Raw genomic sequence first — 26656 nt, forward strand, 5'->3', positions numbered from 1 at the left:
CACATGTCGACCCCGGGCAGCCAATGCGGGGGGCGCTAGGACCCCGGGGACCCTCGGCCCCCCCCGCACTATAAATGTCTCTCCAAAATGCAGCGGAGTTCCTTTCTCCCGTCCCGCCCGGCCGCGCCGCTCCGCGCCCCGCGCAGCCGCTGCCCGGCGGGTCTCCGTCCTGCTCCGCGCCCGCTCCCTCCCCCTCCCCTTTTCCTTTTTATTTGGTAATTTAATTGGTTTTAGTTAATTTTTTGCTATCCCCCCCTTCCCGTTTTTCTCCTCCGCCCCCTCCGCGCGGCCGGTTTGCATGCATTGTCTGTCTCCCAAGATGGTTTGTGAGACCAAGATTGTGGCGGAAGATCATGAATCAATCCCGGGATCTAAAAAAGACACGATCATTGTTTCTTCCTCCCAAATGTGGCCCTCTTTGGCGGGCTCCCCTTCCACCCCTCCGCCAACCCTCAGCTCCCCAAAAGAGGATCCCAAGCGCGACAATGTCTATATCCGTGAATTCCATCCCTCCGAGCAGGAGGTGGTGCGCCGCATATTTTACGAGGGGATCATGGAGCGGATCCCCAACACGGCGTTCAGGGGGCTGAAGCAGCAGCCCCTCACCCAGCTGCTCTACGGACTGCTGGCCGGTGAGTACCTCATCCCTTTTGGGGAAGGGGTCCAAGGGGTTTTACCCCTCCGGGGTCTGCACAATGTGATCGGAGGGACGGGAGGAGCCGGGGGGGGTGGGACACGGACCCGCAGCCCTGGGCTCTGCGGCGGAGCGGCCTGGGGAGCGCCGCAGCATCGTGCGGGGCGGCCGCGGAACCGCAGCGCTGCGGCGGGGGGGGGGGGTGGCTGCGCCGCTGGGGATGCGCGACCCTACGCGGGGTTTGGGAAGCGGGGAAGTCGCCGCGTAAGTTGCGCGGGGCCGAGGGTAGAGCCGTCCTTCCAGTCATTCCAGGCCTGGAGAACGGCGGGTGGGATGCGAGGAGGGGTGCGGTGGAGGGGAGCGGAGGCGAGGGGGCGCCGCTTTCCGGTGTTGCCTGGAGACGGCGGTGCCCGCCGGCGGAGCCCCCCACAGTGTGATGAGGGGGTGACCCTTGCAGCGGGGCCGAGTCGAGGGGGGGGGGGGGGGTGTCAGCTCCCAGAGCTGCATCCTCAGAACAGCACCTGCAAGGTGACCCCCACCCCGCAAATAACTGCGCCCCGTGCTAATAATTAGCAATGATGTGCCCCCCCCACGCCGCCTCCCAGAGCAAGCTTTGGGCTGGTTTCTCCTGCCCTTGGTGGTTACAGGCAGGTTGCACTCTCGTGCTTCAGCCTGGGGGGACGGCAGGGCCCTGTGCTGGAGGGAGTCCCCCCGCCAGAACAAGCAGTTGGGGTGCAGGGGGGCTCTGGGGGCAGGGGCCGTGCCGGGGGGAGCTGCCATCTCGTGGGCATCCGCAGAAGCCCCTCGGGTCTTCGACAGCACGCCGGCATCGAGGCGGTGCGATGGAAATAGTACTGCCGCAGTGACACACACATGGCTGCGGAGCGGCGTGCCCGCAGAGTGGCTTTTCCATCCCGGCCGGGGAGAGCAGAGCGGGGCTTGGGGGGTCCCTGGTGTCCCCACCATTGTCTCACTGGGGAGGCTTGGTGGGATTTGCCGTGCTATGGCAGCATCCTCCCCACCGGCTCGCTCCAGACACCCCATAAACTTCTCTGGGGTTATCTTGGTGTGTCCCTTAACATGATAATCTCGAGAGCCTGAACTGTGTGTGTACTGCAAATGTATGTTTTGTCTGTGCTTGTTTACTTTTTGGTTTTTAATTTATTTTGTGTAATGAGTTTGTATTCCGAAATCAACACTACATTCTCTTTTCTGACAGGTATCGTTTATTTCTCTTCCTTATCTCCATAGTAATATGCTTTGTTGTGACCAAGTCCTTCCTGCTGACCTGCTGCTTGCCCATCTTTCTGATGGGCATGAGGTACTACTTCAGTAGAAAAGTTATCCTGCACTATCTCGATTGTGCGCTGCATACAGACATGTCCGATATTGAGCAATATTACATGAAACCACCAGGTGAGTACGAATTCCCAGAGGGAGCCTGCTCCCAGCCCTGCTCCTCCGGGAACATGGCTGCTCCGTGCTGCTGGTGCCTTTTCCTCCTGTCAGCAGCACTGAGCAAGCTCAAAAGTCGCCAGAATGCAGCTCTTTAGCCAAATCAGGCACACAGATACCTCTGCTTTTGGTTTAGGTTTTGGGGGTTGGTTTTTCCCCTTCTCCCTTCAAAGATGTCTAGTCATCCAAGGCAGCCTCCATCCATCCTGGAGCGCAGTGCTCCGGGGTCCCACAGCCTGTCTGTGGGGACCAGGATGTAGGTGCTGGGGGATGCTGGGGCTGGGTGATGTGGTTTATTTACTGCAGCCCAGGTCCAACCCAGCCTTTACTTCTTGTGCTTGGTATTTCTTTGCTTCTTGCACTTGGTATTAGCTCTGAGAGTGGGAGGAGGGGATGATGAAACGCCTTTTAGCCCAAACACATAGAGGAACCTGTTTTAGTTATTGCGCCCATTTCCCTGTGTTATGCAAGAAGAGCATGTCTTAATGCAAGTGTTCTGGAAGAGGCACAGATCAGGTATGTAAAGGGATGCTGCCTGGGTTTGATATAATACACGTTCACCCGTTTATTAGATTTATGCGTGTAATTAAAAGTATAGTATCCACTGATAATATTTGGCTGTTCAGCTGTAAAAGACCTCTTACATGATGATTTAAAAAAGAAAAAGGCCCTTTAGAACTTGTCAGGTGCTGTTTCCCTTCTTGTAGGCACACATCCAGGTTGAGGACAAGAGCAAGGGGATGACTGGGCAGTCGCTTGGGATTTGAGGTTTGGTGGTCACGTAGCACAAGCAGTGAGCTGGGAGAGCAAGGCAGTGCCAGTATCCTGGTTAGTTCCATCTTCTCGGGGTACCTACTCTGTCATTTTTCCATGTAACCATGTTTTCACTGTGTCATTGCTGTTCCCTGTGTGCGACTAACCTCGTCCTGAGCACTTCTAGAGGATTCTTGGGAAGCAATACCATAGCCACAAACTTCCCTTCACTTCTACAGTGCTCCTCCTGTAATGAAAATCCCTGAAGACTAGATGTGCTTGCTTTAGATTTCATTTCCCATCATAGTGCATATCTTGTACAGGTCTCGTCCCATCTTACACATGGGTTGTGTTTCATTTACAGCACTTGTTCTTGGAAAAATTGATGTGTGACTTGTATTTAAAAGCCTCCGTTGAAGGTGGTGTTGCAAAGATGAAAGGTCTCCTAAGCAAAACATTTCCAAGCCTCTGAGGTTCAACAGTGTATTATGCTGGATAATGTAGCAGGGGACTCCAGTGGAACAAGAACGTGTACACTAGGTGTTTGAGCTGATTAGTGCTTGGGACTTGTGCGGTCACGATTCAGGGCATGGATCAAAGTGCTTCTATTTAAAACACTATATATATATATATATATATATATATGTAATAAAGGGTCTCGGAAGAAGAGCAATGCCCTCAATTTGTTTAGGGTCAGTAATGTAATCTGGTTCAGTGGTGTTGCCAGCATGTCTTTGAAATGTTAACATTGCTTTTATTTGGTACCTAAAAGGGCTGATTTCAATTTTAGAGCAAACGTGTGGGCTTTAATTTTTGACAGAATTTAACTGTGTGTAATTAGGCTTCTGCCATGCCATAAAACACAGATTTATGGGGTTGGTGGTGCTTGTTTAAGGTTCTTGGTGTTAAGCAGGTTGGCTGGAGTTGTAATTAGATAAAGACCAAAGAGGCTTTGGGGAAGAGAAGGATGTCTGTGGGTCGGAACTGGTACTGCCAGTGATGTCTGTCCATGTGCCGTAAAGCTGTGTGGTGCTATTTGGTGTAGCTGTGCACAAGGCATGAAGCCAGTGTTTTGCTCTTGCTTCCTCCCAAAATACAGTTGCTGGTTTCTTCCCTGTAAGACAGTAGTATAAATGCAGTTATCTTGGAACAGCCTGGAGTTCTGCGTGCTTCAGAGGCTGTCTGACTTGCATTGTCTGCCTGAGTGTATGGAGACAGGCAGTGATGTGCCATATCGGCACTGCCCATCCTGCCCAAAGGACAGAAAAATGACAATAAAACAACTTCCAGCCCCAAGTTTGTCTTTATTTGTCTAGTTTACAAATTAGCACACAGGCAGAAATGCGTGCAGTGGGAATGAGAAGGGCTCCTTGTCCTGTGTAATGCTCCAGCTCAGATATTAGTGAGAGCTTTCTCAATGAGGTGTTAGAGAAGAAATGGCCACAGCGAGGGTAATTTGGTGTGGGAACAGGGGCCCAGAGAGGCTAGAGGTGGTCAGAGCTTGACTAGATGAGTTAAAATCTAGCCTGATGTAACTGCATCCCAGCCTGGCTTTGGCTGGGAGCACAGCAGGCAACTTTTTGCTCCTTCTGGAGAATCCTTCTTTACCTGCTTGAATGTTGTTTTTCCAACATGGAGAATAGAGGAAGGGAGTTTTTTTGGGGTGGTTTATGAATTCTTGTTTATTAGGGTGATGAACACAAAGCTAAAACTGGGATGAGGTTTTAAGGTCTCAGATCTTGACGGTGGTTGTGGCTTTGCTGCGGTTTTGCTCTTAGCGTCTGTGGTACCTGGGTATGAAAACCTGTTTGCAGTGGGCTCCCTGTGGTACCCCGGGCTGGGTACCATTGTACAGAGCATCTATAACAAATAGCCCCTGGCAAAGCAGGCATCTACAGTGAGGGGACACTTTAAGTATTAGAAAGGATCATTCGTGGTGGTTTTGCCAAAGCACCTGCTAAAATTGTGGCTCAGCTTCAAAACCAAACCAAAAAGACCTGATTTGCAATGGGATACTGCAAGCACCCAGCTTAATGACGAGTGCTGAACAGTCCCATGAGTTACATCATATTACAGTGTTTCTGCAGTTTTCTGCTCCTCTGGCTTCCAAGTTATTGTTTTAAATTTCCTCCACTGGGCTTTGTATGAACTGAGAACTATGTGCTGACAGTGGTTCTGCACAGACACACCAGCCAAAATCTGTGCCTTTGTTTTCTCTTGCCCTCCTACACCTAAGCCAAGGATCTGGCAGAACATTTAGGCCAGCACTTGATTCTGAGCTTGTATGCAGCAGGGGTGACTTTTGAAAGGTATTGCTTGTGTTGAGTCCTGTGCTGGCATCTTAAACCAGGAGGTTGAATGGTTCAAACACCTCCCTGAGCTCTTTGTAAACTTGCGTTTTTCCATTTAAAATAGCACTTACAGGAATTTTCCTTTTTAGGCACGGGGTGGAGGAAAAGAAAGGATGTGGATAATGGGCTTAATTGTCAACCAGAATAACTTGGGCTCTAGTAAACAGAGGAAAAAAGAAGGAATTAATTTTAAATAGAGCACTGCCTCTTGCATTTCTCTACGCAAATAAGAGGAGCACAGCTGGAGCTTCTTTTATGGTCTGATGAATTTGACGACTAATCAATTCCACAGTGTCTCTTCAAGCTTCTGTCCCTGTTAGATGTGTTGTATATATATATGTACTGCAGTGGCTGGTGGTGTGTTGGAGAGATTCTTGTGAGGCTGAGGTCTCTGCTGGAGGGTGATGGAAACCCGGACTCCTTCCCTCCGATGCAAACCTGATGCTCTCTGCAATGAGCAGAGACGGGGCTTTAGCTGATGAGCCAGCAGGTCTTTCTTTGTGGTTTGCAGTGTTATCTCTGCTGCCAGCTGTCCCAGCAGGGTCTGCTGAGGGGTGTGCACATGTGCTGTGCTCGTGGTAGTGGGAGCTGGCCTTTCCCCATGGCTTTGGGCACTGGAGATTAGCTGAGTGATTGCATTGCCATGCTCAGTGCCGCAGGGCAGGAGCGACAGGCAACGCAGCTGGGCAACCTGGAGCGCTGTGGCTGCAGGACCTGGTGGAGTCTTGAGGGCATCTGCCTTGGATAATGCAGCAGATGAAGCCCAAGTGTCTGCTGCAGGAGGTGTCAGGTCGCATTAACCACAGCACGCTGAGAGCTGTGGTTTTCAGCAGTGCCTGCGCCTCTGCTCTCCTGCCTCCATCCAGGGCTGAGCAGAGCCTCCCTATCCTGCTACCTTTTGTCCCCTGGTACATGAGGGTGTGGATGAAGAGCCTGGGCTGAGATCCCAACCTCCCTGGGTGATGGGGCCCTAAGGCATTGTAGCATCAGCTATGAATGGAAAAGACCTTTAAGATCATCAAGTCCAACTGTTACCCCAGCACTGCCAAGTCCACCACTAACCCATGTCACTGGGAGGTGGCTATGGGGGGATGGCTCATGAAGGTTCAATTCCTGCTGCTCCTGGGATGGCACATTCCTCAGCTGAGCCCGAAGGAGGGATGTCCTGCCCTTCTTGGCAGAGGTTTTGGGATCACATCCTTCTGCCAGAAGGATACCAGTTGAGGTGGGGCCAGAGCTGGGTTGTGAGGAGGTGATACCCTGTTTGCCCCTTGCTCTTTTTGAGGTGTACCTCGCCTTCAGTGAGACCTTTATCTGGTTTTAATTGTGCTTTTGGATCAGGCCGTTTGCAGCAGGTTTGACCCCAGAGGAGCTGAACTTAGTTTCCATCTAACCCTGTTCACTGAGTGCCAGGCACTGGAGGCTGTGGGATGCACAGCAGTGAGGTTTGGGGTGCAGGGAAAATACAGGGGCCACCATGGGAAGAGATCCTCAGCATGGGAGCTGTGGTTCCTCTGACATGCCCAGACTCTTTGCAAGCCTAGGGGGGGGGTTTCTCCCCACCACGGAACCCAGTTTCTCCACATTCTGGGTAATGCTCAAGCTGCCAGATAAGCAGGAGCGCCGCTGCCGAGTGATAACATTGTTTGGAAAGAATAGAGCAGCAAAGAAAGGGCTTGGTTACCTGAGGCCGGGAGAGGGCTCAGGGCTGCTGCTTCCCAGTACAGGAATGTGTTTTTGGAGACCCCAGCCACACTCGCGGTGCCCAGAGGCAGCTGGAATCCGAAGCATCCCTATCTTCGGCATTTCTTGCTGGCTTATGCAGTGCCCTGACCTCATGTATCTGCCAAACCCCTGCGCTCGCCCTCGTGTATCATGGTTTTCGTGCATGCCTCTCCTCATGCACGGTGTAGGGTGGTGAGAAGTTGGAGCCAGAAAGCCCAGGGGAAGGGCTGTGTCCTTATCTCCACCTCGGTGTCTCCCAGCTCTGCTCCACACCCCTGAGAACTGAGGTCAGGTCTTGTCCTCAGGCAGTGCAGGGTCTCTCCCTTGAGCAGTTCAGGTGCTGGCGTCTCTCTGCAATTCAATGAAGGTGCTTCAAGGGATGAGATCCTGCAGGGTTAGGATTAGAGACCATTGGTATACTTACAGTGGGAGGTATTATGTCAGAAAGTATTTGAGGGGAACAGTGGGGGTACTGCACTTACCAGTGTTGCTTTTGAGTTTTGACTACTTGCTGCCTGGTTTGGCATTTCTCATCTCCAGTGCATTTTGTTGGGGAGCAATAGGAAAAACAGCTCATGCTTCCAAATGTTAGGGATATGCTTTGTCCAGCATTAGTTTTTATTGGTTTTATTTGAATCATGTAAAATGTCTTTAAAGTTAGGTTGCCTCTCCCAAAACCCACCTCCTCTGATACAGCATGCGCTCCATCACTCCTGACTGCCTCGGTTTGCTGCAGAGGAGCCTTGGCTTTTTGCATCTGGAGGCAGCCCCATCCTGCAAGTGCTTAGCAAGGGCACAGTGAGCATGGCACAGCCCTGCCAGGGTCAGCACCAGAACACACCATGGCTCCTATGCTTCACCTCATGTTCCCAGAGCTGAGCGAGGGCTCTCCCCAGGGTCAGCAGCATGGGTGAGCTGGAGGCCGCCCAACGCTGTACCCTTGTGGATAAGCACTGGGTAGATCTGGAGGGGATACAGCTGAGGTCCCCTATAGAATCATAGAATGGTTTGGGTTGGAAAGGACCTTAAGATCATCCAGTTCCACCCCCCTGCCATGGGTAGGGACACCTCACCCTAAACCATGTCACCCAAGGCTCTGTCTGACCTGGCCTTGAGCACTGTCAGGGATGGAGCATTTACCACTCCTTGGGTAAGAAGTGCCAGAAGTGCTGAGCCATGCGGGTCAGCTCTGCTCAACCTCACTGAGTGCTTGCAGGGTCCTTCTGCCCCACAAACTCTTTATTATTCAGTGTTTTTTTCACTTCTGGGGCTCAGGCAGTGCAGGGTAGAGCAGTGGTGCTGTCAGGCAAGGGCCGGCACGTGGGAAAGCTGCAGTTGTCTGATGAGCAGAGCAGCCTGTGGATGCAGGGCTATGTCATCCGTGCATATGGTATGAGTGTGTTCATGGGTAAGCCACTGCAGCCTTCCCCCCTCCTGTGTATTTATCACTGGAGTAGGAACATATGCACAAACCCATTCCTCAACGTGCGCAAGACAAAAATAGGTCTCCCACGAGTGCTGGCTTGGTCCCATGTCAAAATTAGATGAAAATAGATTTTATAGTAAGTTTTGCAGAGCAATACTTATTTTTTCTGCACACGTTGAAAAATCCTCTCCAAAGGTAGTCCCTAATTGACATGACTGTCAGTTAAAGCAGCAGCATTTGAGTTGTATCCATCTGGGTGGGTTTGATGCTTCTGAACATAAGCTCTGCCTGCAGGTGTTTAAAAACCCCAGTACATGCAAGTGCTGTTCATTAATCTTCAATACAAGAAGTAATAAGTTGTGTAAATTGAACATCAGGAGTGTTACAGGCACAGTTAACTTCCCCAGACAAGCAAACACAAGCCATATGAACATGAAGGGGGCTGGAACATCAGATGCTCTGGGTTTTTTTTCTGGCTTTGAGTATCCTTTTGAATGTTTTCTCTGTGTTGGGTGTTTCCTGGCGTGGTTGTGTGCAATTGCTTACGACTAAAAAGCATCTTCTCCACAAGTTTAAGTGCAAATTGATTACTCTTCTAAAGGGTTTTCAGTGGTTCCTCTTCCTTTTTTCTCTTTCTTAGGAATGGCCAAGATGAGAAGCCTGCTTAAGGTTTTCATAATTGCCTAAATTTAGGCTCCATGTCAGGTATGTGGCTTGTAGTAGGGGTTTTAAAAGTACAAGGCTTTGAGCCCCTCTTGGTGCTTCAGTTTTGGATGTGGGAACATGAACTGAAAAATCTTACTTCCAAGCACATTATTATATTTAGTATTATGTTTAGCCTCTTAGGATTATCTTAGAGTGTCTGTGGTCAGGTTGGTTCCTCCCGGGGTGCACAACCAGGGGTCTTAATACTTTAGAAATCATCATTAGTCATCGCTCTCTACCTTAAGACCTCTAAATATACTGCAAAAGCAGCTTTTAGGTAAAACCCTGAATGCACAGCCTGATTTTCAAGAGCAGCCGTTCCAAATGTGTCCACATTTCAGGGTGGGTTTCTGAAATGACTTTTGTAGGCTTAAATCCTTATCCAGGCAGGTTATATTTAATTACCTGGGGTGGGAATGGCTGGTGGGGCTTGAGGTGGCTGCAAGCCCTGTGTGGGCTCTGGAGGCTCTCAGTGTCATTTACTGGTGTATTTCAGAGCACATGCTTTTATTCTGGTCATGCAGTGCTGGGGATCTGTTATAAATCATCACATGCTTGATGCTGCTCCTTCCAGACTAAAGCAAAAAGAGACTTTGCTGGTATCCGGTTCTGTGAGCAGCTAAGGGATGCACAGGTCTTTGTAGCTTTCTGCATTAGCGAAACAGGAAGTCCAAAGTGTATTTTTAGGGTTTTTCTTTTCCTTTCATATTTTCCCCCTTGTAGGAAGCTGAGGAATGTTTTCTTTTTCCTGTAAGGTGGTTAATGAAAGCGGTCTTTAAGGCAACCCAAAGAGAGCAGGGTACCATACCTAGTTTACATTTACAAATCTACTATTCTAACCCAAATAATAAGGTTGGTTGTTTGGTTATTTAGCTTTTGGCTTTTTGGAATCACCAAGAAGCCTCATGCTTTTTACTAAGGGTGCATCAACAATTAGTTCATAGTGGCCTGGTTGGAGCCAGGTACAAGCTGAGGTATCTGTTACAGATGGCTTTGAGCCATTTGTTCAAGTCATCTATTGACCCGTTGGACCCCAGCAATCAATGAACTTTTTATGCAAGCACCTAGGGTATCATTTGTTGTCTTCTGTAACTGTTTGACAAGTGCTTCTTTCAAGAAGTGAAAACTGTTTCTTACAGTCTAACTCTAAAATGTAGACCCAGCACTCCCATGGTTTTAGTGCCAAGCCGTGATTCTGCGTTAAAAGTGGGATTCCTGCGAGTGAAAGGAGGCTTTTCAAAATAGGTACCCAGAAATACATATAACAGGAATATTTTTAAGTGCCTACGTGAAATATTACTATTTAAAATTGGATTTGCGACAGTGTAAATGCTGATAGAAGAATGCAAGGCATTAGTGGCACATTAACACGTGCTGCTTGAAATGATAACTTACAGCTAATATTGGTCACTGAAACTTCGTGTGCTGCTTCTAGGATTTATCCAAGTGGCAGAACTGAAAAATGCAGGGTTTTATGAGAAAAGGATTTTTCAGTTCAGGAACTGGAAAATGAAAGGGAAGATGGTTTTAATCCAAATTAAGTTGATTTACTGCTCATTCTGTGTGTTTTCACCATGAAGAAGCAAAAACCTCTGTGTCGTGGTGAATGTAATACTTTTTTAGCCTGAAACAAAGCTGTTGGTTCTGTTACAGGCTTCCTCAAGAAGCAAAGCTCAGACCCAAGTATTTATTTAAGATAACTGATTACGGTAGAGCCTTGATAGGATGTCCCCTGCCATCTGGGTAGGACCAAGCTGTGTGCTGGCAGAAAATCATAGGATGATTTGGGTTGGAAAGGACCTTAAGATCATCCAGTTCTAACCCCTTGGATGGAACATCCTCGGGGGGATGCTGTGCCGTGTGCCGGATTAGTGCCAGCCTAGCTTCCCTCTCCATCATCTTTCCCAGCAGAAGATATTGGTGAATTCAGGACTAATGTGTAAATTGTTTTGAGTTGACAAAACCTGCATTTTTAAGCTATTTGCCCAGATTTATCCTCGATCACTAGTAATTGCTATACAAGCTGCTCCCACCGTCTCTTGCCAATGTGCTTGAATCCTGACTTGGAAACCGAGGTGCAAGTTTGTTTGCTTTGTACGGTTGCAGCTCTTGGTCTCTGTGCTAAAGCTGCTAATTGAAATGGGGGTTGATGGACCAGCTGTCTGGCTGTGAATGGCTTCTCAGTGCACCTCCCAGACAACACTCATTTAAACAGCTATCAGATAATAACATCTATTGGGGGTCAATAGTAGTTCCTTGAGTTCTTTCTTTCCCATTTTATCCCCCTCTTTCCTCCCCTGCTACAGCAGTTCTCTATCTCACTTGTCCGGTTTTGTGTCAAACAGCAATATATGCTGGTTTTTATCCTCTGAATACTGCTCGGTTCTCTTGTCCATTCCTGTGTTGAATTCTCTGGTGGGTTTGGTCTGGTTCTTGCTCCATTCATCACTTCTGGCATTTCCCAGCAGTGATGGTCCCACACCCAGCATCCCTCTTTGTATCTCTCTGATCTTCCCCTTCCTCCTGTTACGCTTTAAGTCCCTGTTGCTTTGCTTAATCTCATTGTGTAAGTACTTTCATTTTCTCAGTTTGCCATTCAGATATTGCGCATGGGGAGCACAATGGAATAGAGCACAATATTTTCTTTTTGGTAGAGTACTCGGAATAACAAAGATGAGAAAATAAATAGAAGGCAGCAGCACGAGGATATTGTGTCTGCTGAGCTGAAGAGAGTGCGTCAGTGCAGTGCACAAACCCACGTGTCGGTGGTGGTGGGGAAGGAACATTCTGCCCAAAGGCAAATGCCAAAGACAACCGCATTTCTTACACCTTCCTTAGAGCATCTGACCCACGTCGCCCCTACATGTACAGCTATTTGATCTTTTCAGCTATGATTTTTTATTACAAGCCCCATTCTTCCCATTTTAATAGGATACATAAAATCATTGCTGCAGTCAGTACAGCAAAAAACCCCCACATTTCATTTGCTGAGATCAGGGCTTTTTGTTCTTTTTTTGGAGGTGCCAAATCTGTTCATTCTCCTTGGAACTAGATAACAGCATCAGAAGCACTGTGTAACACTTCTCGTGGGAATCCAGGGAAGACCTAAATCTGTAGTTCTTTCAATTTAAAATAATGTTAAATAGTGGAACTGCAAAGAGAAGCTTTTGCAAATACCCTGGTTTGGAGCACCTGCCATTTGTAAGCAATTTTGGATGATGGTTGGCTAGAGACAGAGCAGCAAAAGCATGGCAGATACATGGCTGCTGTCTGCTCAACAGCAGCGAGCATCTTGGTGAAGTCCTCATTATTGGAATTACGTCGCTGGTGGTGGGATTTGTTCAAGAGAGGAAGCGAGGAAGGGAGTTACTGGATGAAAGGGATGCTGATGAGAGATGCTTTAAAACTCCAAACTGTGTAAAAGGGGTATTTGTAAAACACCTTTTCAGTCTTTTGCTGCCTGTGAAGTCAATTAGATTCACTTAATGGCTGTGAAAATACATGTCTGGTGTGATTTCAGATCCTGCAGATGTTTAGGGGATAGCATCAAGATGTGCCTCTTGGGCAGATTTTCATTTGGGAATAAGCCATGGTCAGGTTTTACGGGGGGGGTTTTGTCGAGCCATCAGCAGTCTGAAAAGCATCAAAGTGTCTGCAGGGATTCTTGGAGTGGGAATGTTTTTCATGGATAACTCAAGCAGCTAAAGAGGATTTAAGTTAAATTAAAAAATAACGAAAGAATCCCCCCCCAAACCCAAACAGCACCCACACACACGCACACTGCATTGACACAGACTGAACTCTGGGACAGTTTGGCTTAAAGATTCACTGGAGCATTTGCTTTAACTTAATCGTGGGCTTAAATCCTTTGTCTTTTGTTGGGAGTTCAGCACAGGGGCATCCTTCAGTTACGGGTGCAAGTGCTCTTTTGGCCTTTACAGGAGACCTGTGACATAGATAGGACATGCAGCGATGGAGTAAACCTTGCGTTTGCTGTGTGTGCTCCCAGCTTCCTGCAAGGGGAATTTAGGATGGTTTAGGGAAAACTGGTGCATCAGAAGGAGGAGTTGCAGCTGTGAACCTGCTTTTAGTTTACTCATTCTGCCCTGTTTTAGCATCGGTTTTGGGGGTTTAGCGTTGTTTAGTGTTGTCTTTGTAGTGAGGAAGATCCAATGGTTCCTGAAAAGACTGCACTTCTACCCAGGTTTGCATCTCCCCTGGCTGGTTGCTCTAGGTGCTGTTCGTGTTTGTAAGTTGATCCCCTTTGCACAGATGCGTGGTGAATAAGCATGGAAGTGTCTGCTTTCACTGGCTCTGAGCAAGCCTCATTCATTTCCCACGTGTCTTCCAATGGAATGAGAAACAGCCCTTTACCTACTCACTGATTTATTTTGCAGACCTCTTCTAAATCCCTGGCTCTTGTGTCTGGTTTTGGGGCTGGGGCTCTAAGGAGCCCCACTCATGTGGATGTGGAGGCTTAAGGTGGTGATAGATGGTCATCAAAGGAGATGTGGGAATAAACAAATCAGGCTTTTGTGGGATGTCGGGGCCATGGTAGTCTGGACACAGGGCAAAGGGTTATCTTTTCTTCTTTAATTTTTAATTTAATGTGGAGATTTATGTAGATGTTATTCTCATTTTCTGTTAATGCATCATCTACACCAGGTCCATTGTCTGTGCCCAGCCTGACATACATTTATGCATCTAGACTTTTCTTACACTGCCACATTAAAGCGCTAGTTTCAGTCTGGAGCTGTGTAGTTCAGTAGAATCACACCCAAGGCACATTGGCCTTCCTGCACTAGAGGAGGGATAAAGAAACACGTTGGCTTTAACAACAGTGAGCATCCAGGTGTGTGTTTTTCTATACCATGGTGGTGCTCTGGCTTTACATGAGGCATTACCATGGGTTTGCTGAGAGTTAAAGGTTGATGTGTGGTGATGGAGGCTCACACTGCGCAGGACGTCGTGCTGGGACTGCAGTGTGCTGGGTGTAAGTACTGAGGCTTTGTAGAGGAAAGGTGTTAGCTTACAGTGGGAGCCTGTGGTGGGATGGCCATAGGGAGGTGGACAGCACGGTGGGATGGGAACATAGTGGTACCCCCTGATTCTACTGGACCATTGGAATCACCACGCACTGTATCCGTTGGTTGAGGGTTGGGTTGGAGATGTGGGAAGGTGCCTGCAGCTGTCAGTGGGTCTGGTTCAGCCCCACAGCAGTGCAGTGAGGCTCTTCAGGGTCTGGGCCTGTGTGATCAAATGAGTGCCTCCTTCCCTGCTCTTCTAGAAGAGGATGGGCTGGTTGGTGTTGTGTAGGGTTAAAGTTACTGATGGAGGAAGACCTCTAGTGTTTGAAGGAGTATTTGAGGGGTTAAAAGCACTCAGGAAATACTTGGAAGGCTTGCTTCCAGAGAGTTTTGCTAGTTATTTATTCACTTATTTATATGGGTTTGGGGTTGCATTTGCTATAAAACGAAGCCTTCGTCCTGTCACTACCTCTAGCCACGGATGTCAGAAGTGCATGGGAAACCCCCTTTCCAAGGAAAAGGCTTTGTTTCTTGGCATGCTGCAGGTGGAAATTGCTTTTATTTTTCCCATCACCTTCCATGCCAGGATGTGTCTGCAGGAATGCTGTGCTGCCTCGATGGCAGCAGGGCAAGGAGGCTGTGAGTTTGGTTGCTTGACCCAAGCCTGATCCTCCTTACCAGCTTTATTATCATTTCAGATCCCCTGTTTAGTCATCTATTCCTCACCCAGAGGTTAGGGGAATGGGTTTGGCCCTCTGCTTGGATGGCTCATACTAACAGGTCAGACAGGATTGGTCCCAGTGAGAAGTGTGATTGAGCTGTGCTTCAGTGCCACCCTTGCTCTTACAATGGATTTTGGGGACTTATCTTGGTGTGGCAGATGGTGACTATTCACATGCTGTGATATGATGGGGTGGGTTGGTCCCAGCTGATTACAACTGACATCCTTGTTGGGTGCCTGAGCTCTGGGAAGGGTATGTGTGCAGCACCCTTTCAAGTTGCTGAATGTGCTAGAAATAGGATTTTTTTATGGCTTGCAATAGACTTGAGGTGATCAAGCCATGTACATTTGACTTCAGCCTGTAGTTTGTACCAAATACATGCCTGAACCTTTTCTGTTGTCTTCCTTCCATATTAAATAGTGAATTCTTCACTGTGATTTCAGGGAAAATGTAACTCTTTGTGACTGCTGTTTCTCTGCTGTAGATTATTCATACAATGGAAGGTTAGAGGTTGGGGAGGGTTAGTTCACTGTGTTAGCAACAAGGTAGGATTCTTGTGAAACCCAAGTCATCTGCAGAAAGAAAGGCTTTGAGCACAGCAGAGTTGTATTTATTGGTGCTAGGAGACACCTATGGTAGCTTCTCTTTGCCATGCAGTGTTTGGTGAAATGCAGTCCCTGTCCCCCAGGTCCTGGCATGGCCCAGTAAGGAACACAGAGGAGCTGCCCTGGGGTCTGTGGCTTTCCTGGTCAGTGTTTCTGCACCATAAATACTGTTCATTGTTGCTCATCATTGTTGCTCATTGACTGCTGTGGTAGCAATCCTCATTCAGAGGCTTCTGAGGGCAGAGAGAATGTGCTAAGGGTGGAAAGACCCCATGTTCAGAAGCACTGAAGCATGCTGTACAGGATATTTTAGCTGAATACATGCATCCTCTACATGACCTACAATTGTATGTTGTGCCTTGCCCTTTTCACTCACTTCCCTACTTTACAGACATAGATTTGGGTGGTTTTGCAGAAGCAGTCAGCATCTGTACCAGCACCTGGGGAGCACCATCCCATGAGTTGGGGTTATATGCTGGTTACCTGACAGGCATTCCTGTTCCCAGCACTGCTGTCCTTGATGTCCTAAAAGTAATGTAAGCAACGTAGTCCTGTTTTGGGGTGTGCTTTGTTGTGGGGTTTTCTTCTCTTGTTGTTTGTCAGGGTTTATTTGTCTGTCATGTTTAAATATACAAATGTTTCTAGTCTCTCCCTTTTCAGTATAGGTAGGTGCCCTGGCTGTAACGTAGGGGAAAGCACTTCTCGGCCTTTTTTATGGCTCTGATTTAAAGAGATTGCACACATAAGAGTTATTCTGTCCTAATGTGTTGTTATGCCATACATTAAGTTTGAACCTACATTTTGGGTGTGATTCATCTTTCCTACCTTATTCCTGGCTAAAAGCAGTTGTTTGCAGTGAGCTGTGTAGGCTTTTGATGTGGTCACTTACAGAAGAGGGGCTCTCCGAAAGGGTGACTCATCTAAAGGTTGTTGACCTCATTTAGAGCAGCATAAATCTCCTTGGAAGTCCTTGTAAAGTTGAGAATTGCATTTATTATTTAACCTTAAGTAAATGTAAAGTTAGTTTCTGTCTTTGCTGTGAAGCATTTGGGGCAGTACCTGTGTAGATACAGGCATTTCCCTTGAACTAAAGGGAGCCTTGGCTAAATTTAGACCAGACGAGTAGTGATGGATGGTGAAAATGAGATCGATTCTATCTGGTTTCCCTGTATGATTTATGGCTAGGCCAACTGCTAAGCTAAAAGGGAGTCATTTGATGATTATTGCTCAGTGCCTTCTTACACTAATGCGTATGAAGTAGAAGTCAGCCAGCAAATAATGAACTCTAAAACATCCAATAATGGTAGGTTTTCCAGTTTTTTCCAGTGCTTGGAAGTGGAAGGTGCTGTAATGTAAATTCAGTACCTTTCTGAAATCACTAAAGCCATATAGTGAAAGATTGGCCTAGGTAATGGAGACTGAGCCTTAACAATGTCCTTGGAAGGAGCTGGCTTAAACACAGCCAGCAACACAATTAATCTTGTATGCTGATTCAACTAGTGAGCAGCTAGTTGTCACATCAGTCTTTCAGAGCAGTTGCTGGGAGCACAGAGGCTAGCAAAGCTGGCAGGAGGGCTTTGTCTTTTTTCCTTTAAACTCCCATCTAAACATCAGTCTAAACTCTAAAGCGTTGGTGTGGTTAAGGTCTGACTCCGCACTTGCGGGCTTAGTGCGGATTCTGGATGCAAAGGGAACATCTGCTCTGAAAGTACTTATAATGCTCTTTTTTCCTGGTTTTGTCCATTTGTGCAGACCAGCCCGTTCTGCTGAGCCAGCTCCGCTGTGCTGCACTTATCACCCCCTGAGCCCTGAGGACAATGCCAGGCCAAAGTCACATATTCTGGTCTTTATCCGCTCCTTTAAGCTGTTTAATTCTTTGCTTATCGATAACAATGGCTCACATGCCAAAACCACAGACAATGCCTGGTTCCTCAAACTGCGTTTCCTCTTGATGACCCAGCAGGTAGACTCCAATCGCTACATCAGTGGTTTTGTCTCTCCTGTCTTTGTTGTGTGTCCTTCTTTTCAACAGTGGAGAGCAGAGCGATGGACTGGGCTAAATAAGCCCTGATAAGCAGGGTACTTCTAATCCCCCCTAACTGCTTCTGCAGCTTTTTCTTGATCAGTTATTATACACTGGCTTTATTGCAGCCTTTGCTTTTCAAGGTGCACCACGGCCGGCAGAAAGAGCCGGATGCAAGTCCTGCTGTTGCACTTCTTAATATAGCACCCTCTGAAATGTGCTGGAAGGGCTGTCTTTCCCCATCTGCGGCATCGCCTGATTTTTAGCTGTCTCATCAAAAGCCTGTTCCTGAGATGTGCTGGGCGCTTCCCAGGGCTTTGCGGAGCTCCCCTGGTGCTGTCACACGTGGTGACATTGTGGGCCCCACAGGGCTAAAGCCTGTTTGGAAAACCAACCCGTGAAGTGCTGACGTGGGGTATTGCCGCTAACAGCCTGTCCTGATCCAGACACCCAGGCTAGGTGCTCCTGAAGCTTTAGAGGAGTAAGGAGCTGTCATATAGGTGTTTCAGAGGAGCAGGGTGAGGTTTAAAGCGGAGGCTTTAAGATCAGGAATGACACATTGGAAATGTTACATCCCCGGCAGTGACAGCAGGAGATGTTGTTTAGGACCAAACCTGGCCGCTTCCTGAAGCTCATTTACTGCAGAATGTGTTGGTTTTCTGCAGGCAAAATATTAAAGTGAAAGGATGCTATAGCTAGCTGTCCTCATCCTAGGGGTTTTCCAGGGGCCTCGGCACCCCAAAATGCAATGATAAGGTAGCTGAGTGCTTTTGAGGATGGACCAGCTCCATCAGGAAGCATGGAGCAGGCACTGATCAAAGTCAGTTCTCATACTGTTACTCTAAACTGCAGCCCCACCACCCTTTCCATCCCCAGCTGAAGGTAAAGCTGGGCTGCAGTGAAACCTCCTGGTGGGACCATCACCTCTGCAGTTGCACTGCTGCTCCAGGTTTATCAATGCTGGCATGTTAGGCACAGACCAGTCTGAATCCAAATGTCCTTTTGGGTTTGCACAGATGTTTAGGCCAGCTATTATGTACCCCCGTGTCTCATTTTATGCTCAGGTTTATCAGCTGCAGAGGCCACTTCTGAATTCCTGTCTGTTGGGGTGGCTTCAGGCCCATTGCTGTTGTGAGTTGTGGTCATGGTGTTTCTGGTAGTGAATGTGCATGGAACTGTGCTGTAGCCCTGTTGCAGGTCAAATGCTGGATGTCGCTGTCATCCCACTGATCCCCTCATTGCAGCTCTGGAGGCTTTGCCTGAGCTTAAGAGGTGGTTGTGAGTAGCTTCAGCCCTCAGTGACAACAAAATGAAGGTGAAAGGTACCAAGAATGGAGAATAAGGTAGATGAGGAGTAGCTGAGCTGGTTGCTCAGGACCAAATCATTGATCTCTTCATGCTGTGTAGGTGATCTCATTGCCAGATACCCCATGAATCAAGAGTTGTCACCCACCCTCAGCACATCGATGTGCTGCCCTGTGCTCTTCCAGCAGGGAATTGTTTATAACGGGGCAATGAATCCTGCGGTGGTAGGTTGTGTGGAGTTATTTATGGGAAGGAAGGGGTCCCACAGCAGTTCCAATTTCATGCATGAGTAATTCTTGTGTGTCCCTGACATGTTTTGTTACCCCACGCCTGGGCCTCGCCTGTTGTAGAGGGATGTTCACGGGTGTCAGCAGTGTTGGAGTCGGAGCCTCTCACATCCCACCTGGTTTCCCTGGCCATAAACTACACTGAAATGCAATTATTATCCAGGAGCCCTCCAGGAGTGCCTTTTAACTGAAGTCAAGTGTAGAGTTATTAGCAGAAGTTGTGGGAGCTGTTATGCAGCCCTGCTTGAAGCCATGGGGAAACTAGAAAGGTGGAAGGGAGAGAAACTCAAGACATGGGAAGGATGGAGGTAGGGTGAGATAATAGGGTAATAATGTGCCTGATAAGCACATAAATAAACCCCTCCCTATCCTGGCTGGCTGTGCAGCTGCAGTCAGTCACTGTTGCCTGACCTTGGTTGGTCCCTGTGCCCAAGCTGTGTCTGTGGCCAGTTGGCAGCCAAAGTGTCACATCTATGCCCCAGACTCTTTCCGCTGGCAGCACTCACATCGCAGCAGCCCTGCTCTCCCAGACAAGCTTCCTTTCTGCCTTGATGTGGATGTAACTCGGCTGGGCTGCCCTGGATTTCACTGAGGATGGAGGGGAAGGAGGAGGGAGACTTGCCTCAAGTGCTGAGTTCTTCTCCCCAAACCCCACATGGCATTAAAGGGTAGGGATTTAAATGGCATCAGCAATACACGGCTGTGGCACAGCCACCTTTAGGCTGGGGACTGTGTCCGCTTGCTGCTGCACATGGCTTGTCTTGGTGCATGGGTGCTGGAACCACGGAGGATGGAGCCAGACGTGAGTTCAGGATGTTTTGGGGTGGCAGAGCTTTGCTTGCTGCTGCGGAAATAACAGAATTTACCAGCAAGCAGTGGGTTTTAAAAGCTCCTGTCACACGGAGCTTTGCTTTTTCAGAGCAGCACACAGCTGTTAACTGCTGGTTTGTCGGGGTAGTGCTCCTTGGATGGCAAGGGTCTTAAGGAAGCTGTGGGAACCTGCTGTAGTCAATCACGTAGGACTCATGCTGCCGAGGAAGGCGGATGTCTCATTTTCCCCCCTCTCTCCTAGCAGTACTCTCTGCTATTGCTTTTGGCTCCAATCTTTCCACCCATCCACCCACCGGCCTTTTATTCACCAAAGGGTGTAGAAGAATTTGCAGCAAAAATAAATGAATTTGGTTTCACCCACCATCGCCGCCGGGTGCGTGGGGGGAGCTGTGCAGCTCATGACAGAGGAGAAGAGCAGGAGAGGAGGGCTGCAGGCACAGGCAGGGAACTGCATGGCCTTGGGCAGGAGCAGTGGGTGCTTTGGGTGCAGGATGAGCAGCCAGCGTGGCGCCAGTGCTCTGGGGAAGACATCAGGGTGTATGGAGCCTGAGGGCAGCCTGTGCTGCAGGAGAGGGGTGGGTGGGTTAGAAAGATGCTCTCTTTTGGTCCTCAAAAGCTGGGAATCAGCCTTAAATATAGAGCAGAAAGGCATGGCCGTCATGCGTGCTTTCAGGCCCTGGGTGCCATCAGCTGAGAAAGCTGTGACTTGCTGTGAAGTGTGAACAACCCCAAATCATCTTCCTTGTTACCCGCATCACAGACATCTTGTGCCTTTTCCATAGACATGTGCATTCCAATTACTTTTCCCATAGAATGTTTTGGGTTGGAAGAGACCCTTTAAAGCTCATCCAGTTCCAGCCACCCTGCCGTGAACACAGACATCTTTCAATAGACCAGGTTGCTCAAAACCCCATCCATCCAACCTGATCTTGAACGCTGACAGAGATGAGGCACCCGCAGCCTCTTTGGGAAACCTGTGCCAGTCTCTCACTCCCTCATTGCAGAGTATTTCTTCCTTTATTATGTCTTTCACCTCTTGAGTTCCTGCAGTTGAAGCTCTGCATAGTGAGGCTGTGGGCTGGGGGAGTGGAGATGGCTAAGCAAGACAGCAGTGGGCTTCCCATGGCTGCTTCTCCTCTGCCTTTGCCTTTTGGCAGCCTGGAGGGTTAGATCAAGAGGCAAGGGACAGTGCTGCAGAGAGGCTTGGTGTTTGGCTGGAAACAGCTAATGCCTCCAGCGGGTACCTCCAGCACTCCAGGGTGGCACTGAGGGGGCAGCTGTAGTTAAATGCAAGATGTCCATGAAGAGCAGACCTCGGAGTGAGCTGGAAGGGCTTTGGATGGCCATAGCGATGAGTTCACAGGGGACCCCAGAAGATGGAGGTGGATGGAAGTGAAGGCAGAGACGCTGCCACGAGATGAGCATGTGAAGGGCAGGGAGAGTTGTGGCCGCTGGGGTTTGTGTTTATCTTTGCTGCAGTGATTATTTTCAGATAGTGGTGTGAGAGAGTAAAACGTCAGCCCCTGCTATTAATAGCGCTGCAAACAAGGCTCCTGCTGCTGCTGACAGGTGAGATGAAGTTAATTTAGGTATGAGAGTGCACAAACAAGACAGGCCCTGAGTCAGTGCACTCGGTCAAGAAGAGATGGTGAAGAGACCCCCCTCCAGCCCTGAGGAGGGGCAGTGTGGCATAGCTTTCCCGGGATGCTTCCACCCCTCTCCATAGTAAGCAGTGCTGGGTATGGAGGGGAGCTGCTGGGATTGCTGAAACATGTTACTTAAAAGCAAGCTGAAGACCTTCAGGGTTCCTGCTCTGAAACAGGAAGGTTTTCCCAGAGGAAGGAGGGTCTTAGCCCAAAGCAGCACATGATAGGAGCCCAAAACAGCTTTCGGTAACAAATCCCCATCCGGATGGGATGCAGCTCCCCAGAGGAGGGAATTGACAATTCCATGGGTGAAAGCTTCTCCTGGGCTTATTTGTCACCTTGTGAAATTTGAGGTGCCTTCATTAGGCTGAAGGATGTGGCTGCTGGTGATGCTCAGATCAAACACAAGGTGGGCAGCAGAGTGAAAGTCTTGGGGATTGATGGTGCTGGTGTAATCAAGAGCCAAGCACAGCTCACATTGTTTGAGCAGATGTGTCCTGTCTGCCGCTAATTATAAGCATTTTCGTGTACAACACACTGGGAGATGTGCCAGATACAGTTTCTTTTCACATTGAACTCAAAATCATTATAATTAAGCCTTAAAGTTGTAAGTAAAAGCTAACAAGGAGTATGGGTTTACCGTCATGCTGCTTGCAACCAGGCTGGTACCCACTGAGATGGATGGGTGTGAGGGCACAGGCTGTGTCCTGGAGGGTGGTCGGAAGGATGAGAAGGACCTTGTGGGCTCTGCCATGGTGGGCACGTCCTGGTTTGGGTTTTACATAGGCAGAAGACCCAAAAATACTAGAAACGTGCCATTTTGCAACTGTGGGAAGCGTTGCCGAGAGAGTGTTAGCAGCCTCTTGGGCTTGGTAGGCACAGAGGAGAGGCGCTTGCTAAGAAAGAAATAATCAGGAATAGAAACAGGAAGCATTCAGAGAAGCAATTCCATAACCTCAGGCTGAGAGGAGCCGGGGTTGGCATCTCTGGTTCGGGGAACACAAAGACAGGCTTGCTGAGAAGCAGCTCCAGGAGTCACTGCCATGCACAGGGCTGGGTGACAGGGATGTGGTGGCAGTGACACCGGTTGATGACTACGTTGTGGCACTTCTGGGAGCTGCCTCTTGACTGGGTGGGTGATGGACACAGCATTCTGTGTCCCAGGGGAGCATCCCACCTCTGATCCCCAAACACGGGGGTACATGTGAACCCCCTTTTGTACTACCCCACAGGAGCTGAAATTGGTGGCTGTGCATGTAGGGGTGAGGGTCATTGTGGCCCTTATTTTGTAGTGTGTTTGCCATGCAGCCAGGGGGATGGGCTGGGGTTGTGTTGGGCAGATCCCCCACATAGAATCATAGAATGGGATAGGTTGGAAAGGACCTTAAGATCATCCAGTTCCAACCCCCTGCCGTGGGCAGGGATGCCTTGCACTAGATAATGTTGTCCAAGGCTCTGTCCAGCCCAGCCTTGAACACTGCCAGGGATGGAGCATTTAGTGCTTCTTTGGGCAACCCATTCCAGTGCCTCACCACTCGCCCAGTAAAGAACTTCTTTTTTATATCCAATCTAAATGTCCCCTGTTTAAGTTTTAATCCATCACCCCTTGTCCTATCACTACAGTCCCTGATGAAGAGTCCCTCTCCAGCATCCTTATAGCCCCGTCAGACACTGCAGTGCTGCTCTGAGGTCACCACACATTGAGCAGTTTAAAGCAGCTCTGGAGCAGCGAGAGGCGAGCTCTCAGCCCTGTGATTTGTATTCGCAGGGAAGGCGACTGCTGGGTTTCAGCTCTTTGAGGTCTTCGTCTGGGGTTGTGTGTGAATAAATGATGTCTTGAGATGCAGGTGACTGCAGGGAACAAGCTGCACTGTCACTGTGGCAGCGGAGGAGACAACTGCTCCTGATAAATGGGTCAAGATGGGTCCCGGGGTTTCAAAAATTAGCTGTTGACCTAGATAGCGACAGCGGGATGACTTGCAGTGGGAACAGAAGCGAGCGTCGCTGGAGCTGCGCATCGCTCTGAAGGTGGGGACGAGCCTGGTGGGCTGAGTTGAACCTGGGCTGGTTCCCTGCGCTTCCTTTGTGCCAGGCTTTTCCTCAGCAGCTGGGCTGTGCCATGGGGAAGGGTGGGAGACCTCGGCCATCTCTTTCTGATGGCTTCACTGAGCTGCGAGAGGTGTTTGTCCTGCAGGCAGCAGCTGGGGAGGCACCTCCTGCCACCCTGTGCTTTGCACTCCTCCGGTAACAAAGGACTCTGAGGTGCCTTATTCATGCCCTTGCCCCTCATTTTGCAGGGCGAGCAGTGCTGTGCACCCCTGAGCACCCACCTGGGCTGTTCAGTGCCAGTCCTTATGGACATGTGCCATGCCATGCATGGGGAGGTTGACAGGGTTGATGCTAAAGATAGAGACCAAGTCAGGTTTCCTTCTCCTTAGCACTGGACAGAAGGTCAATGCCTGTGGAAGGTCATGGTGTACCAGGGTTTTCCCTGTGGTGGGGTCCTCTTCCTCTGGATGAAGCCATGTTTCTCCTGAGCACTGACAGTCAGCACTTTCCTTCCCAGTGACAGACCTGTCCATGCCCCTTGTTAGCTGCAGTAATTGAACAGTGCCTTTCTTGGGTGTTAATTAAGCAATATCCAAGCTAAGGTTGCAGTTGCCCTATGCTGACGTTGGTCTTTTCAGTTCAATTGGTGACACTTTTCCTTCACAGGACTTCCTGTAAAGATCTTTAGTTAAGACCTGAGTAGTTCGCTACTTGAATTTCATTTAAGTTCACTTGCTGGTGGGGCCAAGTGCTACTGCAGTACTCCACAGTTACAGCAGTTTCCAGTGGCATTGGCTTTAACATTTGCCTAATACAAGCAGTGGGATAGAATGGCATCAGTGCTTCTCTCCAGTGAGGTCCAGTTTTATTTGAGCTTCATAACTGGGGCTGTGGTTGGAGTGCTTGGCACCCTGGGGTACTTGCCTTGAGCCTAGCTGGATGCCCTTCAAGTTGCTGGGCTTTGATTAGGTTGGGTTTTGCTTTGGCTGCTTGAATGCATCATTTGCTCTATACCAAGCCTTCAGCCCCATGGCAGAGTGTCAGTGCTGACCACCCTGTACACAGAAAGTGCAGCCTCTTGGTTAAGCCACGTTCCTGGAGCATTGTGTCTGCTGACCAGTACTGGGGCACAATTAAGGGCAGGCTGGTTTTGCTCGCTGGTTAAACCCTACATGGTTTTGGTCTGAGTTGCTTGAACACCATGTTTCCAGCTCTTGAGATGCTCTTGCCTGGTCTGCAGCAGAAGCGTAGCAGCTGCAAAGCAAGGGTGACCTGACCACAAGCATCCCAACCTGTGGGGGGAAGATGGGGTGGGTGAGCCTGATCTTGCACAGGAGGTGCTCTTTCTGGGTGTGTACGTGGTGTTTTCCCTTGTTAGTGCTCTGCCCTTTCATCATCAGTTACCCATCATGTGCCACTGTAAGCTGAGGATCACTGCCCATCTGTACTTCATAAAGCTTGGTCCCTAGGAACCTTGTTTTGGTTTGTAGTGACTTCCCTGTGCATTTCCTTTGGGAAAACAACATTCCCTTCACAGCATCAAGGGAAAAGAAAGTTTGGCTCTTCTATAGAGAGGTCATTAGTCCCCACATGTGGCAGAGGGGTGATTTCTGACCCCAAGCCCACCTCCCATCACTGTGATTGTCAACGGGTGCTTTACCTGCCTTCCCCATCCTGGATAGCCAGTGGCTACATGTGCTGCTTTATCTCCCGCAGGCTCCTGCTTCTGGGTTGCCGTTCTGGACGGCAACGTGGTGGGGATCGTGGCAGCACGGGGCAACGAGGAGGACAACACAGTGGAGCTGCGCCGTATGTCCGTCGACTCCAACTACCGCGGCAAAGGGATCGCCAAGGCCCTGGGCCGCAAAGTGCTGGAGTTTGCCATGCTCAACAACTACTCCTCCGTTGTGCTGGGAACCACGGCCGTGAAGATGGCAGCCCACAGGCTCTACGAGTCCTTGGGGTTCAAGCATGTGGGTGTTGTTGAACATTACGCCCTGCCAGGCATGACGCGCTCCTTACTGGAGAGAATGTTCTTCCAGCTCCGCTACCACCGCTACCGCCTGCAGCTGCGGGAAGAATAGAAACCCACCCAACCAAACGAAACCAACAAAATATGCGTTTTCTTTTTCCTTCCTTCTCCCCCTTCACAAAATAATAAACCACCCTCCTCCTCCTCCTCCTCGCCACCCGATTCTGCCGGTTGTTGGGTTGAGTCTTTGTTTTCCCTCATGTCATCTCTTGGTTTGCTCCGTGCAGCTCGATGGCCCGGCCGAGCAGCGCTCCTTCCTCGCATGCTGCAGGTGGTGGTGCTGGGAGTCCTGCGACGCGGCGGGGCAGAGTGGAGCGGAGCGGCGGCCTCTCCTCCCCAGGTACCTCCGGAAAGCACAGAAACTCAACTGCGAGCCAGTTACCACTGCTCTGGTGTACATAGTCTCCTCCTCCCAATGTAAGATAACATAGCCACGCGTTCATGGTAGTGCAGAAAATATTACTTGAATGCAGTTTTCAGTATTTCGGGCACCAGTCAGTAGAATATGCATTTGTCTTACCATTAGTTACTGGTCAATAGATTTCAGAGACAAGTGGGGGGGGGGGAAACGACAGATTTCCCCCCTCTACCCTAACCCGCTTGCTCCAATGCATGAAGAGGAAAGCGCGTGCACGCACTCACCCATCGCACTGCCACCACGGCACTGGTGTTGCACTTTTATTGGGATGTGCCTCATTCTGCCAAATTCCCGAGAGACCCTGGGTGCATCCGGTAACCACGACTCCGCTCCATTCCCCCGCTCCCCTTCTCCTTCCTAAGCCAGCACGGACTGGGACCGGCTGAACTCACTCTGAGCCCCATTGTACCATAGCGTGAAGTTAAGATCAAACCTAAGTATCTCCCGCGCTGTTCCGTAGCCACGCGTAACCTGCAGTCCTGGGCCAGGCTCCGCATGTGCGTTGGACTTTGACTTTGCTGCCTTTTGGGGGTTGTTTTTTGTTTGTTTCTGTTTCATTTTTAAGGGTTGTTGGGGTCTTTTTTCCCTTGTGTTTTTTTTTGTTATTGTTGTTGTTATTTTTAGTTTTGGCTTTTGCTGAATGGTGTCATTGAGGCGTAATG

At 49.3% G+C, this 26656-nt stretch overlaps 1 protein-coding gene across 1 annotated transcript; it reads left to right on the forward strand.

Moving 5' to 3' along the window:
- Positions 1-25738, forward strand: NAT8L (N-acetyltransferase 8 like). The gene is made up of 3 exons (XM_061467276.1): positions 1-632; positions 1886-2050; positions 25261-25738. Exons 1-3 carry the CDS (start codon positions 299-301, stop codon positions 25626-25628), a joined length of 867 nt encoding a protein of 288 aa, XP_061323260.1. The 5' UTR covers positions 1-298; the 3' UTR covers positions 25629-25738.
- The last annotated feature ends 918 nt before the right edge of the window (positions 25739-26656 follow it).

This window comes from Pezoporus flaviventris, unplaced genomic scaffold (genome assembly GCF_033815535.1).
Source record: "Pezoporus flaviventris isolate CSIRO_AGI_PZ_B2104156 unplaced genomic scaffold, CSIRO_AGI_Pfla_v1 ptg000002l, whole genome shotgun sequence".
NCBI classification, from domain to species: domain Eukaryota; kingdom Metazoa; phylum Chordata; class Aves; order Psittaciformes; family Psittacidae; genus Pezoporus; species Pezoporus flaviventris.

Coding starts and splice junctions, on each gene's coding strand:
- NAT8L (XM_061467276.1), top strand. CDS start 299: ATGCATTGTCTGTCTCCCAAGATGGTTTGTGAGACCAAGATTGTGGCG. Junction 633..1,885: donor GCTCTACGGACTGCTGGCCG/GTGAGTACCTCA, acceptor TTATCTCCATAG/TAATATGCTTTGTTGTGACC. Junction 2,051..25,260: donor ATATTACATGAAACCACCAG/GTGAGTACGAAT, acceptor TATCTCCCGCAG/GCTCCTGCTTCTGGGTTGCC.